The sequence below is a fragment of the Contarinia nasturtii genome, unplaced genomic scaffold (assembly GCF_009176525.2).
Source record: "Contarinia nasturtii isolate CC-2019 unplaced genomic scaffold, AAFC_CNas_1.1 Cnas_scaffold_1371, whole genome shotgun sequence".
In the NCBI taxonomy this organism is placed as follows: Eukaryota; Metazoa; Arthropoda; class Insecta; order Diptera; family Cecidomyiidae; genus Contarinia; species Contarinia nasturtii.
Genome location: NW_022198708.1, coordinates 1,724,052 through 1,743,608, shown reverse-complemented (window position 1 = coordinate 1,743,608; position 19,557 = coordinate 1,724,052). Strand labels below are relative to the sequence as shown.

At 32.9% G+C, this 19,557-nt stretch overlaps 2 protein-coding genes across 6 annotated transcripts in view; one reads left to right on the top strand and one right to left on the bottom strand.

Annotated features, from left to right (window-relative positions):
* Positions 1-19,557, top strand: part of LOC116345963 (guanylate cyclase soluble subunit beta-1) — a 119,122-nt gene that overhangs the window by 84,393 nt on the left and 15,172 nt on the right. The window lies entirely within an intron of this gene.
* The window catches only part of LOC116345971, a 28,283-nt gene that overhangs the window by 2,758 nt on the left and 5,968 nt on the right, over positions 1-19,557 (bottom strand). For 2 of the 4 annotated variants that reach the window (XM_031775818.1, XM_031775816.1), the window contains exons 7-9: positions 17,576-17,671; positions 10,119-10,272; positions 9,900-10,018 (exon numbers count right to left, since the gene is read on the bottom strand). In XM_031775818.1, coding sequence (XP_031631678.1) covers positions 9,900-10,018; positions 10,119-10,272; positions 17,576-17,671 — 369 coding nt within the window. Of the gene's footprint in view, positions 1-7,064; positions 7,159-9,620; positions 9,676-9,899; positions 10,019-10,118; positions 10,273-17,575; positions 17,672-19,557 lie in introns of those variants that run through there. The other 2 variants (XM_031775815.1, XM_031775817.1) reach the window with 2 other exon arrangements.

Here is a 19,557-nt window from a genome sequence, read left to right as displayed (position 1 = left end):
ACACACACACACACACACACACACACACACACACACACACACACACATATATATATCTATGTATCCTTTGGCTTCAGCCAATTTATCGTTGGCAATACGTGAGTGGATCGTTGTTTGCACAACAGGCAACAACAAGTGCTTTATGGTCTCTTAAGAGCTGTATTAATTTTGAGTTTAAATAAAATTCTTTGTTGCCAGTTTTATGGGGTTCATGATTTCGTCATGCTATCGTTATAGCATAAAAAAAAAGAGAAAGAAAGTTTAGCGCATCCATTTATTCCATATCCTTCATTCATATGCTGGGCTATAAAATCGGTTGCCGCACACAGTATCGATGTGGTTATATCAATTGATATAAGGTGAAAATGTTTGACTTTCGTCGCTTTTTCTTTGGTACATTTCACTTGGCTGAGCTTTTGAAAATTGCACACCTGAACGGCATTTTATTGCGACAAAGAAAAATGAAACTCTATCGTTTTCCGCTCTACATCTATTGACATATGGTTAAATGAATGGGGCCAAATTCAAACGATTCCAAAATGAATTCTATTCCATTGATTTGTTTTAAGATAAAAGAGACACACTTTCATAGAATCATCTCATATCAATTTTCCTTCTAAATACACACACACAAACCAAGTTCATGCGCTGATATGAGAATACTATTCTCAGAGCAGTGTGATTGATACTTATATCACTCCATTTACAAATTTCAATTGCAATTGTTAAAAATTCGTTTTTATTCAATGGACAGTGAATTGAGTTTTGTTTGCATATTTCCGAACGAGAGAGAAAAAAAACGTATTATGCATTCCAAGTGAATCGTTCCTTAAAACGATACGAAATATATGCAGCAGTTAAACTGTGCGACCCATTTGAGAATTCTTTACCTCAATTTATTAAAATAATTTTTAGCTACAAAAAAGGAAGACAGAGATGAAGGAAAAAGCAGAAGATACAAAGAATATGCTAGACACCATGCCGTTTATCACATGGAATTTTGTGCCTTCGGCAAAGCATTTATCGCATTTTGCATATCGACCATTTGAAAATGTAATTGTATATTTTAAGTAAATTCTATGCGAATTCATTGCAATGTTTTTATCGAATGAAGTTTGGCTGATATTGAAATTGCTTTTAAGCATTTGCCGTTGGCAAAATTTATAAAATTCTTTTCTTCTCCATAATGAATGGAATGGTACATTCACAGTTGATGTTTTGTTAACAATCAACTCTTTTCATTTCTATCTATCTATACTCAACAATTCTTGAACAATTATCAAAATGAAAATATTATTTTAGATCGTTGATTGCTTTGCATAAATAAAGTGTTTAGAGCATGAGTGTATGGCATTAGTGAACCCGAAGATCAAAATGAAGTCGATGAGATAAAAAACAGTAGCATGACGTAAATGTAAGTAGCTAATGCTGACGAATGAAATTGTGTGCGGCGTTTCAAAGTAGAAAATAAATATCAGAAATTATTTTACTTTCATGTGAGCTACATATTCAGTAAGTGTTCCCCTGATTCGGATGTTGTAGTGATGGTAGTTTTTTTTGCTTTGTTTTTGGGCAAAGTGTCTATCCAAAATTTATGAATCCCAGTTCAGACATCAAAAAGAATGGAAATGCTCACAAATTCACCTGCTGTCTTTAGATTGAGGTGGAATGAGCATTCAAGAAAATGAGTAAAGGATAAAGAGCAGGGAAGAGAAAAGGAGAATGAGAAAGAGAGAGAACGACCGAGAAAAGTTCAGATATGTGTTTATGTGGCTTTAATATACCTGTATGCATTGCATTACATGGATTGCCCACATTTGTTCAAACATAGAAAAGTAAAGGGAAAAGAGTGGAGGATAAACAAAATACACGATTCTCACATCTCAAATACACACATACGCAATATCGAAAAGAAAATAAAACCGTAAAACAAATAATACATGAAATAAACGTAACTTTGGCCATAGATAAACAAAAGCTACGTATTTGACTCGTGAATAATACTGAACGGGGAAAAAATGGGGACAGTGTTTGAGTGAGAATGGCAAAAAAAAAAAAATGTGGGAGGCGAAGAAGTGAACGACCGAATGGAAAAATCTATCAGTTGAATTGCTTGCAGCGAATCGGAGCTTTTTGCTTCGTTTTGATATTTGACGTGTGGCTACAAACCGATGCCATCGAAAATTTATTCATCAAACCCATCGTAAAATGTGAAAAGTCAGTAGTCGAAAAGTGGCGAGACACGACAACAGACTTTTGCATGCATCAAATCTATACAAATACAAAATATATACAGTGCCGTCAGAAAATTTGAAACCAAGCTCATTTTTTTCATACAATTTCATACAAATTGACGATTTTTTGGAGCCATATTCAATATATTTCGGAAATAGCTAGACCCATAATTTTTTGTACACTTATTATTTTACTTACGGAGAGTAAACTAGTTAAGTTTTACCAAAAATATCTACGCGTTTAAAAAATATCCGAGGTTTGCACTACCAAGTGTGAAAAATGACACATTTTGTATGAAAAATAATCCTTTTTCACACTTGAAAGTGCAAACATCGGATATTTTTTAAACTTCACTAGTTTACTCTCCGTAAATAAAACAATAAGTGTGCAAAAAATTATGAGTCTAGCTCTTTCTGAAATATATTAAATATTGCTCCAAAAAATCGTCAATTTGTATGAAATTGTATGACATTTTTTTGCTTGGTCTCAAACTTTCTGACGGCATTGTATACAAAGATAATGGAAGAACGTGGCGGTGATGCAACGTATACAGAATTTTGGCTTAAACTATTTACAATGCTACCACACGCACGATGAACCTACAACGCATACCAAAAGCTGATTGCGTCACATTTTTTCGCACACCGAAATTCGGTAGAGAAAAAACACCATACCAAATACAACATTGCCAAACAAAAATTGCGACTCGAATGAATGAAAGAAACATGCAATGTAAAATAAATAATGCCAATATTCAATATGATTGTACGTTCACACAACTGACAAAACACTCCGAAATTTACATGTTGACATGATAAATTGTACAGGCATCAATAAGCGATGATAGAAATGCGATTTATCGAGAAAAATAAAATTATATATTAGAGACAAGTGTGAGCCAGAGAAAAATAGAGACGATAATGCATAATCGCAAAGAAGAGAACAACAACAGAAAGGCAATGAGAATGAAATTTTTGCTAAAATACCATGTACATCAAATTATTGTGTCATAAAATGCTCATTCGCAAGTACATGCACAATTCATCGATACGTGGGTTGATTGTAATAAATTTTGTTTGAATAAAATCGATAAATGAATGTTGAATATATTATCAAGTGTGTACACTGTACAATATTTTGCCTTGACGAACAATTTCCCGGCTGACTATAGTTTCCACTCTGGCATCCTTTGATTCCGGCTGATTGTGTTGTGTTCAATTGAAATTTTGTTGGTTGGATATATTGATACATATGTGCCGCACGTATACAATAGGTATTTGTGCAAGCTTTCTCAACATATTATTTTCCCCCAATCACTTTTGTACATGTGGATTTTATTCCGCGTTCCATTTTATCCTGGTTACGGTGAATATGAAACTTTTATCAAAATATTCACGTTGTTTTTGCTTGTAATAGCTCGCCATCGTTATGCGGCCACACACACACGCATATAAATTGAAACATTCAACTGAATGCCGAAATGTTGTTGTACAAAATATTCTGCATGGCATTCAAGCGGGTTAGATATTGAATAGCGGCATTGATAAAATATATGTACGCATATTGGTTTTGATGAAATAGTAGCATCGTTATGGCAAAAAAAAAGAGATTGTATAAAAAACGGAACATAAAAGTTGTTTGCTTAAGGAATGTGTGACATTCCTATGAAAATAAAATTGAAGCACAGTAACACAATTCTCGCGACGAAATACTTGCTACATCTTTTATAAACTGTTTTCTGCTTACTGTGTTCACGTTATATGTTCCTTACTGTCTCTCCCATAGAATAAAAGAAAAATATAGCAAATTTTCAATGCGCGACCAAAGCATTAGATCGAAAATAATTCAGTTTACTTGCGCCCATGCTTGTTTTTGAGCAAATGGTGAAATACCGAGAAAAAAGTATATAGATGAAAATGGAACACTCTTTTTTGAAGAATGACACAAATAACAACGTGTAAACGGTGAAATGTTGCAAAATAAGAAAATAAAGAATACGACGAAATGTTTGAAAATAACAAGTAAATTGCATGATACAAAAATTGGATATATCAGCTTGTGTGTATGTGTCTTTCACAATTCAAATAAATGAAAAACGGAGGCAACGGCTGAAAATTTGCAATATTTCAATCATTCGATTGGTTCGTGCTTCATGTGCTTTCGCAAAAATTTGCATGCCAATTCAACCAAATAGGATTTATGTGTATGTACAAAATGTTCAGCTTTATCGAATGGATCGGCCACAGATTATGGCATCGTATTTATTTCTGTCAAAAGTTACGTCTACTCTTCAACATTTTCACAACACACGAATTCCAGTTGGCATGCTAGAATTGCTTATTCAAGAAATTCATTTGAATTCTTATTTAAGCCGCATTTTATTTGCCCATGTACTTTATAATTCTTATGCACTGACAATGTTTGGCAAATGTACAATAAAATGCAGCAATACATGTATATAAATGTTAAAATATTCTCTAGTGACAAAATCTATAATTGAACAACAATTGAATTTTGAATATTCATTATATCGTTTTACAAAATCACAACCAATGATAATTATGTTAATGCAGTGATTATGCATTTCCATGTTGAGCTTAAATCATTTGTCATGTTCAATTTGGTTGGCAAAACTTCTTTATTCGCAAATCAAATGAAATAATCGGGTTAATCAATTTAAAAACTAATCTCTCTGCTTGTTGAATGATTTAAAGCTCGGTACAAGTTTATTTGAATTAATTAAAAGGTTCATCCAAATAATATTTAAATGGTATATATATAAATGAGTTGAAAATTTACTTGCCCATTTTGACCAACTCAAATGTAATGAACAAAAACATGTAAAATATATTTAGTTGGGATCATTATGATAAGATGAGTTTTCAAATAGAGGGTAATAAATGCACGGTCGATAAATAAGCAACAAAAGGATTAGAAAACATCAATAAAAAACTGTATCCAAGCATAACTGGTGGTTCAGTTTTCATTAAAAGTCCCACGAGCATACATGCGACAAGGCACGCACACGTGTCACGCAGCCATGCACATAAAGTCTCATTTCGAACAGTTCAAAGATAAGAACCATTGAGAGAGAGAGAGAGAGAGAGAGAGAGAGAGAGTTAAAAAAATATGGAAAAAGGACATCATTTCTCTTTCAACTATATAATTTCCATTTTATTTTTCTTTTGCACTCTATCTCTACTTTGACAAAAATGTTGTTGCTTGTTACCACAGGGCACAGCCAGTGAGTGAGTTACAGCCCGTTCTTTCTTTTACAATGTACAAATCACGTAGTCACATTTTTTCTCGTCGTCGCTGGCTTTAATCGTTCGCAACAGTTCCATGAACTAAATTTATATTAACTGTCACTTTTGGAACGAGCTTTATTTCATCATGGTTGCGGTGGTCATTAGTTAGATTTTCTGTTTTAATTTATGAGATATATGAAACATACTTTAGTTTTTTTTTTCAAAACTATTTGTTAATTTAGTTCTAAAATGTGCCTTTTCCTCCCATTTAGCGCAGTTTCAAATTTACAATATATCGAATGCATTAGCATGTATGCGAGCTTAGAAAATAGATGCGAATGCTTTATGATTGAAATGGCTTGCAGGCATCGCACCACTGTATGCATCGGCTTGAATATTGCAAAACATTTTTTAGCATGCATCGATCACGTAGCATGATTTCAACCAAAAGTTGTCATTGCAAAAGAAAATTTATGTGTGGTATAGATCCATGTGAAAATATTTTATTCATGGCATTTGAAGTGATGACATTCAAAATGGTGAAATATTCGCTTGACATATTTTTCGGTTACGTTGATATAATGGAGCATAATGCGTATGTAGCAAAAGCATAAGCATTAAGCACTGTTCTCTGCATACCATTTGCCATTTAAAAGCAACAGTTATTTGGTCGATTTGTGCATTCAATTCGATTTATCATCTATTGTTGGGTGCGTTTCGCTTGATTCTTCAACGTCGTGCCATTGTTGTTGTATAGAACAATGATGAATTTTAATTTGGATACAAAACAAACATACAAATTGATATAAAACAAATAGATTTTATTAATAAACCAAACTTAATATGTCATTCACTTGTGTATATTGCTGGGTCACACACCCATTATTTCGAAGCGATGCGAAGTTCAAGCACAAACACTAAACGAATAATACTTAAACGCAAAGAGAACAAAATAATCCAACGGATATGTCTCTCTGTTTCTCTCTGTGTATATTATGGCAATGCAAATAGCATACCAAAATGCTGATGGCATGTATACGTGCGGTGGTTTAGTATTTATGATATCTCTGATGTTCTGCTTAATCCACTGGAAAATTTATCTCAAATATTCTATAAGACGATGAATTCTTTAAATATTTCATAAATGAATTTAATTTTCCATTTCATAATATAAAGTGAGTTTTGCTAGCTGTTTGACAAGTGGTTGATAAATTTTCTCCTGCATTGCGAATACTTTTCGACACGAATTCTGAATGTTACGATGAATTGTTCAAATGCCAGCAATGAAATAAAATGCATTTGTGTGACAGTTGTGCGTTGATGGCGTTCAATGCAAACAACAGCAACAATAAAAACTGCTTGAATAGTGTTGGTAGCATCGGCATCGTCATCACCATGATCGGCAATAGTGGCGGAAAGAATTAATTTTTATTTATTTGCTGGCCTATAACAGCGACTTGTTCATTTCCATAAAAGTGGTGTGTAGCTGTGCTGACAACTGCAAAGTTTTACTTGATTCCGGAAACCATTGTATGTTTCTACAACGACAGCTTTCTACATTTATTTACTTGAAACGTATATAGCCTGTATATGCGATTAATTTTGTGTTGTCATCTCATGGTTCTCCGTATACATTGTCATGGAAACAATTTGCGCCACACAAACTAAGCGATATCTGGACAAAAGAGACATGCGATTGAAATTTAGGATTAAAAGGGGGCGACTGGCTATAGCAAATCCACTTCTAATAATGGTAAAAATCGGCTAACACAGTAACCTCACAAAAAAAAAATATATATATGAAAGAAAGTGGGGTGAGCAGATTGGTACTTAAACCTAAACCATGCATATTCTCAACAAACAAATAAACAAAGAATACGCTCCATATATAACAAAAGATTTAATCTGTTTGGGACTATGTAATCTATTTAATTGTTGAATCGTAAATCCGTTACAACCGAAAGTAATTAAGCATCCATATGAATGATTAGTTTGAGCGGTTGGAAAATCAAAATATTCACATTTTGGCCTTAACAAAAACACGAAACACGCAGGCACAAGTACAAACATGAATTTAGCACCGAATTATCTGTCTACAACGAAGGCAACATATGTGCATGTATTTATGTCAGGTTTTTTCCATTCTGAATCCACCCCTAATGCTCTCGATCCATCGCTTTCACCCTATCCATGGCCATGCCAATCTTGAGTTCAAATGGTCACATCAACTATGAACGAATCGTACCAGTGGTCATATCCAACGTAATGATGGTGGTTACTTATCTAAGCGCGCTCAATGTTATACATTGAGTATTGAATTATTTCCAACATATAAATACATTTGATGACACTTCTTTTAATTATTTCAACACATATAATAGTTGACAACATTCAACGAATTAAAGAAGTTTGGCTAAGGAGTTTCAATCATTTTATGAGACTTGAAGCTGAATTATATTTTTCACATCAAGTATTCGTAACCATGTTATGATCTGGTTGCTGTGTTTCAGTGCATACATCTCTACTTAATGATGTTCGGACAATGATGTGAAGATTTGAAGCAGACGTGCGCAACAATAAAAAAAAGACAAAACAATACCCGATGCAATGATAATATCAATTTGGCAATGGGTCAATTCATTTATTTGACCATTATTAAGTGCCTCAGGCAATAAAACAAACCCAGTTTTTTTTATCATCGTAGCATCGACTTCATTGTTTCACAATTTGCGCATTAAGACTCTAATTATGTTGAATTCATTTTCATATCGATGCATTAACCAAATCTATCGAATAATCTAAGCTCGAATTATTGATTTATGATGTTTCGTTCTTCGTCAGAAAAATGTTTGCATATGAATTACATTTTAATGCCATTCATTGCAGCACATTTATAGCAAAGATGAACATTTGTTTCGCACAATTGAGAAAATGAGATCGCAACGGTAATGATGATAACGTTCAAGTGCATATCAAGACCTATAGGCATATTTAGGGCATGCTCGCATTTCAATGAAATGGCGATAATGAATCGTGTGTAAATGCTGCAAATTTTATGCTCTTATGGTTTTCAGTGTATTTGATACACATATCACCGCAAGCATTAAAAAAATAGATGGTAGTAGGTAAGTTTAAACACGGCAGATATCGAAACGTATCGAATTATTTGATGTTGTTGCTTTGCACTAAATAATGAAACTGAACATTTCCGAAATACCAATAATGGTTTGTGATTTCAACAAAAAAGAGATAATTCGAATGAAAAAAGGAAACTGAAAGCATGCCAAAATATGAGTATACAAAATATTTCCCAATTTCCAATCTAACATCGAATATGCATGTAAGTTGATTTTATGTTTGTGTTTGCGGTGTAAAATGCGTACTGTTGACGGAAAATGTATAGACAAACAACAACAACACATCACAATACGCATATCTGCCATTTTTGTGCCGTATAATTTGAGAAATGGTAGTAATTGCATATGTATGACGGAGATTGGAACATATTTACCATTATACATATGCAGTAAGCTTTTTGTAATGAAAATATGGAGTAAAAATTGTTTAATTTACATAGTAATTGGTGTGGTTTCGGTCAAATTTTGGCTCAAAATGCCATCGGCTAATAAATGACAAGAATTGAATATTTGTTGTCACAATTTGTATCTTACAAAGCATTGTAAATTGATCCGCATTGATTGTATGGCACTTGCATCAAGTTAAGATCACCTTTCAATTCTTGTAACACAAGTTTTGTCATTACTTGTGTCTTGAATTCATCAATACCATAAACCAATATGTCAATAGTATGTAATCGAAATAGGGTCAAATTATCATCAAAACAGGTGATTTGGTATTTGTTAATTATGTGTGTTCGTGCTCTTTCGACAATGAACATAAATCCATCTTTGTTTATTTAGATAGATAAATTCTATTTATATCATCAATTCGAGGGGTGCTTTCACATGCCAGTGAAGAACCCAGTGAAGAAGTCAATCGAGACAAATACACTGTGAGATGTAATAAGACTTTAATGAATGCGATGAAGATGGTTGAATGGCATTTACAAATGTGAGCATCCACATTAATTTGTATTAAATTAGTGATATGGTAAATCTGTCTACATTTAAAACTTACAATACTACATACTATGTAGTTCATCCAGTGGATTAAGCATGATGTGTATCTGTGTCTGTGCCAAAATGACAAATTGAATTTTGTAAAAATGAATTGCATATGTTGAAAAACCCGATGGTTTAACCCATTTAATCAATACCTTACATTCAAATTAATTACAAACATTTAATGAAAATGCCATTCATTGGTTTTCTACCTATTTCACATTGCCATCGATCCATCATGAATAAATTGGTAGCAAAAGTTCAAAATTCTGTATATGAACTCATTTCATCATACCTGCACAAATGTTTTAAGTCCATTACACCGAATACTTGTTGTTGTTTAATGCAACCTCTTTCAAATAAAATCTCGTACTTTTCAATAAAGATCCCCTTTCGATGCTCAAATGTGAATGGCTAAATACAGAACAAGAAAATTGTGATTTAGTTAGTATTAGAGTAAATTGGAAACAGTGAATATGAAGATAAAAATAATATTCCATTTTTGATATATTACCTTGTATGGCATTTCAATTGCGGGCACAGTTTTCAGTAGAATTTTCAAACATGTTTCGACATGTATTTGTGTAGATGGCGCTTCAACCAACTTATCCAATATCGCAATGATTGGCATCATTCCGCCGTCCTTCGGATTTGAATTGGCACCATATCTATAAGAAAATGATGTAAATATCATTTAGTAACATTATAACATGGCATAAAATGAAAATTCAATGTGAAATGTAAAATGGATGGAATTTGTTTGGATTATTGCATTGATTATTGTAAGTATCAATGCTATTCGGCAAAGAGCTTCAAATTCGAAGTTCAAAATAATGACGCTACAAATTAATTGCTGCCGAAAAAATAAATATTGAAATCACTATAAATATAAATATACGTTCAGAGAATGGTGATACGAACTTGAAATTCGATTGAGCGATGAATAGGCTCATTTTATATGGAAATTCAATTTTCTTTCATTTATTAAATTTATGGCAATATTCGATGCGCTTCCCTTTTTATATATGCTCATTTTGTTGTCATCCTCATTCTCATCGATGCCATTCCAATCTAAATTGATCTTATTTTCGAGTGTCATCGAAATGCTAGCATTTATTTGATTTCAAATAAGAGCGGTCAAGATTTATAGTCGAACATTCAACACATTCAATTGTTGCATTCTTAGCTAGCATTTGTAATCATTGAACGAATAAAAAAACGCTGACTAAAATTACAATTATATTGTTATGTAGAGAGAAAAAAAAAGTCCAGAAAAAGATACATGTAAACGGTTTTATGTCGACCTTTCGCTGGTCAAACTGCTATGGCAATATCGATTCCAATTGCTACCATACTGACTCATTTATGGAATCATGATACGATGACACACTTGAAATTGGAGGGTAAAGCGAAATGGGTACTTTATTGTAATATTTGTGATTGTGATACACATCAATATGAGGGCGTAAAAATGCTACTGTGTGGTAAATCGTCATCCCCGCAACGCTGAGATATCAGAAGATTACTTTCTTGTGGATAATTTGAGCGCAAACTCGACTCACACAAATCTGAAATGATTTTTGACATGCTGACACCATTTAGGTTTATTCGATGCGCCCAAAACATCTAAAATTGTGTGTTCTCTTTATTGGTACACAACTGTGACCATGAATACCAAATCATTTGGCACAAATTTCACAAACTTTACACTATTGTTTGCAATTAGTCATTTTATTGGCTAACATGAATTCTATATGCACCAATGTGGAAATTTTACAACATTTTCTATCTCATCTTTCTTTCATTTTTAATGGGCTGAAAATCAAACAACAAAATGGTGTTGCGATGCATCGCAACGGAAGAAAGATCATAAAAACTCAATAACCTAGATAAAAGACTGGCTGAAATTATCTAAGGGAATGTAAAGAGTGAAATTACTTTATGTAAAGATTGTATTTATATGGGAAGATGGAGGAAAAAAATGCACAATTCAGCTACGATTTAAATGATGATATACGTGGTTTTTGTTTTCTGACTGCGTTCGACCATAAACAAAAAGGAATGATTGGCACAAAAGGCTTCGGCACAAAAAAAACGATAGCAACAAAAGGTTATCAGTAAGAGACAAAAACAAACAAACAGCCGATGCTTAAAGGAAAATTGAACGAGAAAAACGCCGCGCAAATGTAGAGCAATGAAATAATACAATGCGCCATAAAAAGCACTGAGAGCACGAAAAACAAAAAACAAAAAGCACACATAAAATTGTCCATCAAAAGTATTTGGAATGTTTTAGCTTTTGTGTTGGGTCGCTCTATTGAGATTCTAACTGAAATTGAACATGCACACTCGTTTATGTGAATTCGATCGAAATCATTGTTTCATTTACTCGAACTTCAACAACAACTGGCATTATTAATGCCCCTGTTTGTATAAAAAAAAAACAATAAATAATACCGAACGATGAAAAAACAGCATTTTTATGATCAATATTATTATTATTTTGTGGGCATTTGTCATAAACACGCACATTTCAATTCATGTACACAAAAAACAACTTGAAATTTTTGCATTTTTACTACTCGTCAATCACCTTTTTCGGAATTAAGAACATTCAATTGGATGGGAGGATAATAAAACACGCAAAAACAAGACGATATTATCATTTGTGATGATTTTTTTTTATATCGACTTCAAATTTTTGTCGCTTCGACACAGAATACCCATGAGATTTCGGTTTTTTTTTGTTCGTTCCCTTGAGACAAGTGACCCAAGTAAATGATACATGCAATAGAAGTTGCATGATGACACAATTTTAATAAATTTTTATTGTGTGTTTTCTGAATATCAGTGTATAGTGGGACGGTATATAGGGAGACTTATGAAATATGAACACAACAGTTAGAGTTATTGTACGGAAATGCTTACTTATCATGCGCCCATCGCGCTACAATTGAAGCGATACACAATCCTATTAAAATACAAGAGAAAATTTCTGCAACAGAGAGCGCGCATGACGGATTAAAATATCTTGCATATTTGAACTTTCTTTCAATTCACTTTACATTATTAATTTATCATTAGAGAGTTGCAGCACAACACAATAGAAAATGTTCAGAATTTGTTGGGTGATTATAAGCTATCGTCAAAGTGCAGCCAAACTAAAACTATTTTGAATGTGTTCATTATGATAGTTTGTTCGTATGTTTAAATGGTATATGTGAAGTACAGTAATAAGTGAAAATCCATTTAAAGCGAAAACCAAATATGACAATCACAACAAATCTTTGTAATTGAAGTACAATTTAATTGATGATTAAAGATAGAATAGCATATACGTTGTCAATATTGCTTTCGATCGGCTGTTGCAATGAAAACCGAACCGTTTCAAGTTATAATTGATAGAAAACTTAACTTAAAACTTTTCATTGGCGGCCTAAGCTGATTCGATTCAACTGGCTGAAAATAGATAAATTCAGCATGACTCTGAGAAGACATTCAATTTTCTTATTTACATCACTATATCAAGTAATCGGTTCAAGAACAAAACTTGAATCTGAAGTCTTGGAATAGATATTAATTTTGTATCAAATTAAACAGGTTTTTTCAGGAATTTTACACAACACGTCGTTTTATAACTGGAACAAATTGAAGTTATGCCAATTATTTTATAATTAAAAATTGTTTTATTACTAAATATCAGCATATTACATCGTACATTGTATAGAAGTGTATGTGAAATTTTTCATCCACATTTATTTTTGTTTAAATTTTAATGAGTACGATAATTTTTAAACATTCTAAAGTACTTCTGAATGTTCAAGAAACTTCACATATTAAAAACCGTCATTGTATTTTCTTAAGCCATTTAGTACGATATTCATAATTGATAGTTTTGTATGAAGCCAAGACAAAGGGTTGAATATGGCCACGTTTTATATTGTTAATCAAAAATTTCAATGAAAAATGAAGATCTGTTTTTTTAAGTCTTAATTTGAAAAAGGTGCGGTGTACGAGATTTTGAAGGATGAAAAATGCATTCATAAGACATTGAAAAGCATTGTTTCCATTTCAACATTTATTATTATTTTGCATGAACTTAATCTTGTTTTCAAACATTCATGATTAAATACCAAGTGCAGATTTCATATCAATTACAAAACCTTCAGTATCAGGGCACTGCGTCCTACAATAAAAATTTGATAAACGATTGGCAAATCTAGTGGCTCCTACACGTATCGGTCTCCATTCACTTCTAATTGTTTCGGGATTATTTCTACATGTGTTCCTCACGTAAAAGTAGGCTAAAGGGGCTATCAATAGAGATAAGGCGTTGATGTTTTTTTGCTACTTCTTCCAAATTTGAATCAATTGCGTATTGATTCCGAATAGTCTGTTCCCATTCTTGGATTACATTTTGAAATACGGTTTTTTTCTTTTTGTCATATTAAGTAGTGCATGAATGAGAAGAGAGTGTTCGGAATCATTATGCAGTTGATGCAAATTTGAAGCAAGTATATGATAAACTTGTCAGTATTACAATGAACAATTTTGCCAAGTTTTGTGATATCTTAAATATAAAACAAAAGCGTTGTACCCATTACCCAAATACTTGCCCAAATATAGTACTATTTTCTTTAAATATAGTAATCGATAGTAGTGAACAAAAGTGCATCAAATTTCAAACAGAAGAAATAATAAAATGCAAAAATCACTCGTTGTTTTGTGAATTATTCCTCAAAAGACTAGCTCAAGAAAAAATATGAAAATCGAATTATAAACTGTGCATGAGTTAAATTATTCCAGTATTATAACGATATTATGTGCTGTCGAAAGAGATTTCTGTGTACTGTTTTTTTGCGTATTAAGTTTATGTATGAGGATGAAGTTTCCTAAAGGATGTTGTTAAGATGACCAATTTACAAATTAATTTATTCACTCAATGTTTCAAATTTGCGTGAAAAAGTTTTTTATAATTTTTGCAAAAATATCAAAAGTTTGGTGTGGTATCATATATGCGCAATGGAGGGATTCCAGGACTTCAACACGTCAGGATTTTTTCACTAAAAGTTTGAGACTTTACTCCCACACTTGGGCGCGTCCGAATTTATCACCCTCCCCCCCATTACAAATTTGACATCAAATCTTCACTCACGTGCTCGAACATTTTTTAATTTTCTACAATGAATTCTTCAAACAAACGAAGGTTCTTCGAAAAGATCCCCATCATTACTTTTCGGGAAAAAGATGATTAACCCCCTTAGTATCTCTCATCGCGTTTCCCCCTCCGAAAATCAAAATGTTCACATTTGACCGCCCTTAGAATTTCAAACCGTGCGCATGCATGTATGTCATGAATTGATGATGTAGCGCAGCATATGCGAATGCATATAAAGCTGAAACTGTTCCAAAAAATTGTTTGTAGCATATGGTGAAATGCGTTAAGCCTGGGCCGCTATTCTAATGCCACTTTTCGATCAATTTGTTCGGAATTATTCCGAAAAACATATTTCTATGAATGAATATTGTTTTGAATAATATTGTAGCACATAACGAGAATAATAGTCGTTATTCATAAGACAAAAAAAAATAAACAATATTCCACTTATTTTGTTCGGAATTATTCCGACACCTCTTTCAACAGTGGAATTATTCCGACAATATAATGAGCGGACTATTCATTTGAAACTAATATTTTATTATCTTTTCAACGTTTGGCGTCAAATATGGACACCAAAAGTACCAAAATATAACTTTAATAGAGCTCTACATTTGTCGCCAAACATTGAAAATATAAAAAAAATTGTTACACACTCAAAATATTAGCTACGGTCAGGTGCTGAATCGGACTGAAAACAATAGAAGTGGTTGTTATAGTGATTGTAGTAATGTGAGTGTTAATATAATTATAACAATAACTTTTATTGTTTTCACTGAGCTGAGTTGTTTATATAAACAAATGATTCCGAACGATTTTTGTGGATTGTTCTAGAATACCGGCCCTGTTAAACGTGTCTAAGTTTTCATCTTTACAACGCCACTTTAGTCGAATCTATTGCACACGGCAATGGCATAAGTTGATTCTAAGCATTCCATTAATTTCATTTATTTACTCCCAACAATTTTATGAGATTTTACGAAACGATGACGAACGAGTGGCATTGCAGTATGCACGCCATATCAACACCGGGCCACCATCACACACAACACTTCACGCACAAAAAGCACATTATGTGTTCCGTGCAATTTTATCATTTTCATTAAAACTGATGTACGCGGCACTATGGTAATTCGGCGAATTGTGGCATATTAAAGTTAACACGTTCACTTGCCGATGTAAATATTATGCAAAAAGGAGTCAAATGTATGTGCCATTCAAAATAGTTATACGATAACTAGGCAATGAGAACATATTCGTGTTGATCACACTATGTGATATGTGTGCGTGTGTGCATGTTTGCCGTTGCAAGCATTTCCATTTTCGAAATACACTTAGTGCGTGAAATTGCTTTCAATGTTATCACAGCATACACACTCAGTCAGTCAACATTCGTGTCGAATCAAAAATGATGGTAGCATGCGATATAATGTATATATTGTCAAACAAGACTGTCATCTCTTTATTTCATCCTGCCACTGCCACTGCCTATCTTTTCTTTAACTCTTTCTTCACATCGTTCGCTTGGTTCGTTGCTTATGCGTTTTGCACAACTCAGAACTCATTCGAAACTGAACATTATGTTTTATTTTATTTCCGTCAATGTGAAATCGCTTACTTTCGACACTGTCTACGTCTTATTGAAACTAATCACTATTCAACACTATAAAATGTATTCACCTCTATAAAGATTTAACAGATATATGCCAACCATCATGTCACCTTAATAAAACATTTATACAAAATAATACGGGTAACATTTTTCATTTATTTAAAATGCTTCATTGGCTCAATGAACGCGCTCCACTTTTGTGTTTGTGCGTTTGCGAACAAGGCATCGAATGAACAAACGCTTTTACTCCAATTAATTTTTAAATAAGCCATACATTGCATTGAAATACGGTAAATGGCAATTTATATTTGTTAACTGAACAATACACTTATAATATATACGCACATCCACATAATTCAGTGCACATTGAGTTAATGTTTTCGATGGCTTTGCCAATAGATGGTTGTGATAAAAAGAGAGGGAGAAAAATAGAAGGTGACAGAATACGGCAACGACATCGATGGTATGGTGTATCGATAACACTATTTGCGACATTAAATTGTTTGCACATGCAAAGCACAACAGCAAACAATTTAAATCAATTCTTAACGTCAAGTTTGTTTTACTTCAAGTTTAGAGCAACATTTATGGGATAGAAAACAAAATGGGCGGTTGCATTGCAAAATTGTTTACATAATACCGCATCCATTGAGTAAGAGTAATGGCAAGTGTAAGAGGCCATGTATGAACATTATAGTATGTTTAGTCAATAAATTTTATAATAACATTAATGAATTGAATGGCTAAAAGCTTTTTACTTGAATTGTATGCCTGATTGCAATGCAATGTATTCAATTTGAAAGATAAACGAAAACTAGTGTAGTTTATATACAGCACTTTATGTTCGTTTTCATCGGGAATAAAATGAAGCTTTAAATAAAACATCGTGTTAATGTAGAGCGGACCATTCCGATTTCACACAAACGTACACACAAATGTGCTGGTTCTCGATAATCGAACAACAAATTCGACATTTGCCCATCGGAGGTTGAAGCCAAAAGTTTTGTGTTCAAACATATTGGCTACCAATGGTTGCGTCGTTTTAAATATTTACTAGTTTATTTCGTTGTTTTAACTTTGATTCCGATTAACATCATAGTTTTGATATCTGCTAGTTGAGTGCACACAATTGGATGTGTGTCGCTGACTTTATTGGTAAAAATGCAATCATGTGGAAAAATAAAACATCACAAACACTTACCGAAGTAAAGTTAATAGCAAATCAGGTGAGGATGCTTGAAGTGCAACACGCATCGGGCTTGCTTTGCCGCAACTTTCTATTGGCACATCGATGAACCTATTGGAGAAAGAAAAAAAAAACACCAACAAAAATAAAACAAATGAAATGCACAAGGCTTAAAAAAAGTTTTGACTTGTGTTCGGAGAGAAAATTTCAAATATGGATCGAAGCAAGAGAGCGAGCGTGGATGAACGAGAAAAATGCCTCAAGTTTCAAAAATTGATGAGCACAGCCATTAAAGCTCAAATATTTCCGGTTTTTTTTTTTTTTTTTTTTTTGAAAAAAGATTGCTTCGATTTGTTCAAAAGATGAGAATCGAATAAAACTTCCAAATTACAAGCGCAAAAACTAAATTTACGAGGCAAAAAAATGCCATGATTCATTCCAAAAGTTTATTTGTTCTTTTTTATTCATTCGTTGTCGTTTTGCTCTCCGTCGAACGTCATAAATGTATTGTAAAGCATGGGACAATTTTTGTTCAATAGCTTCTTGCGGACACTGACATGAACAACTTATTTTCCTAGCTCTTGGCACATTCGTGCACCGAAATAAACTTGTAAGAATACACATTTTATTTAACTAAACTATTAAAGTTTCAAACACATTTCTCGTTCCTTTCATCGACTTCTATTTGTTCTTATTGTTGTCTATTGTGCGTCTACTCTATCAAGAACTTTGGTGATGGACACCGATTCATGTGATGCAATTTTATATAATTTTTTTTTCTTCGTTTTATTTGCTTACGAATTGCTCGATAACATAACTAAACAAAAGTGATGCTTGAATGTGACGACGAAAAAAAAAAATGTTACAAGAATCGTATGACGATCGGAAAACATTTTGGAACATTGAATACGAATTTTTATGTGCTCGCTCTTTTCACATTCAACATTGATTATGTTCGTGAAGTAAAAAGCATATTGAAGCTGTTGATCGAATACTGAACGATGATTATGTGATTTCTCTTAATTTTTTTTCTTCACTTGACTATCCTGTGAATGAACACAAAAGCTGGTTTATTCATTCTTTTTTGTATAGAAAAAAAAAGAAACTCCGTTCGACATTGTTTGTCGTCTACAATGTTAAAACTTAGTTTAAAACTTAGTCACTGCACAAAACCAGCTCAAACTTTATTTCATATTATTGGAACACATATAAAAAAAGAAAAAAACGCATCTGAACACATATAATGTGCAAAGTGCGTGAGTGAGTGCTGTTCAATGCAATTGCCATCGACTGTGCCCTCAAGGTAAATAACAAAAAATAAATGTAGAGCGACTGCTCAAAAGAATCTTGCATATTCATTGCTCAAGTGACACGGATATTTGAGCCATTTTTTAACTTTACGGTTGCTATCATCATTCAACTTGGAAATAATAAAATTATACAATTTGGTTGGTTCGTTCATTGACACAGTCAAAAGAACGATACCATACCAAAAAAATAATAATAATAAAATGAAGCAAGCTTATATCGTATAATCGATTTTCCTCCATTGTGAACAGAATAGTTGCATCTGACTGAAAGTGTCACATCGAATAACTCTGAAATATTAAAATGAAGTTCATTTTTGAAAAAAAAAAAAAAAATATATAATAATGTGTCATACCCAACTACATCGTTAAGCTCATTCCTAGGGGTCTTTGCAATGTATTTCTTTTTATTCGAAACAAAATCGGTTCGTAGAGGTTTCCATTGAAAAAAAAAAATTTCGTCAACATTTAAAATTTTCACTGCCAACAAAATGTGCGCTTTTTGTTTCGAATATATTGATATCAAAAACTTGTTGGCGAATGAAAAATGTCAATTTCAAATGAAGATTTCTTTTAAAATGTCACCCCTAAGTTGATACGATTTTATGTATGATAATTATGTGCGCACTACAGTGTGCAATGTGCATGCATACATTCAGTTGAAAATGTAAGAGAGTAAAAGGTGGCGAA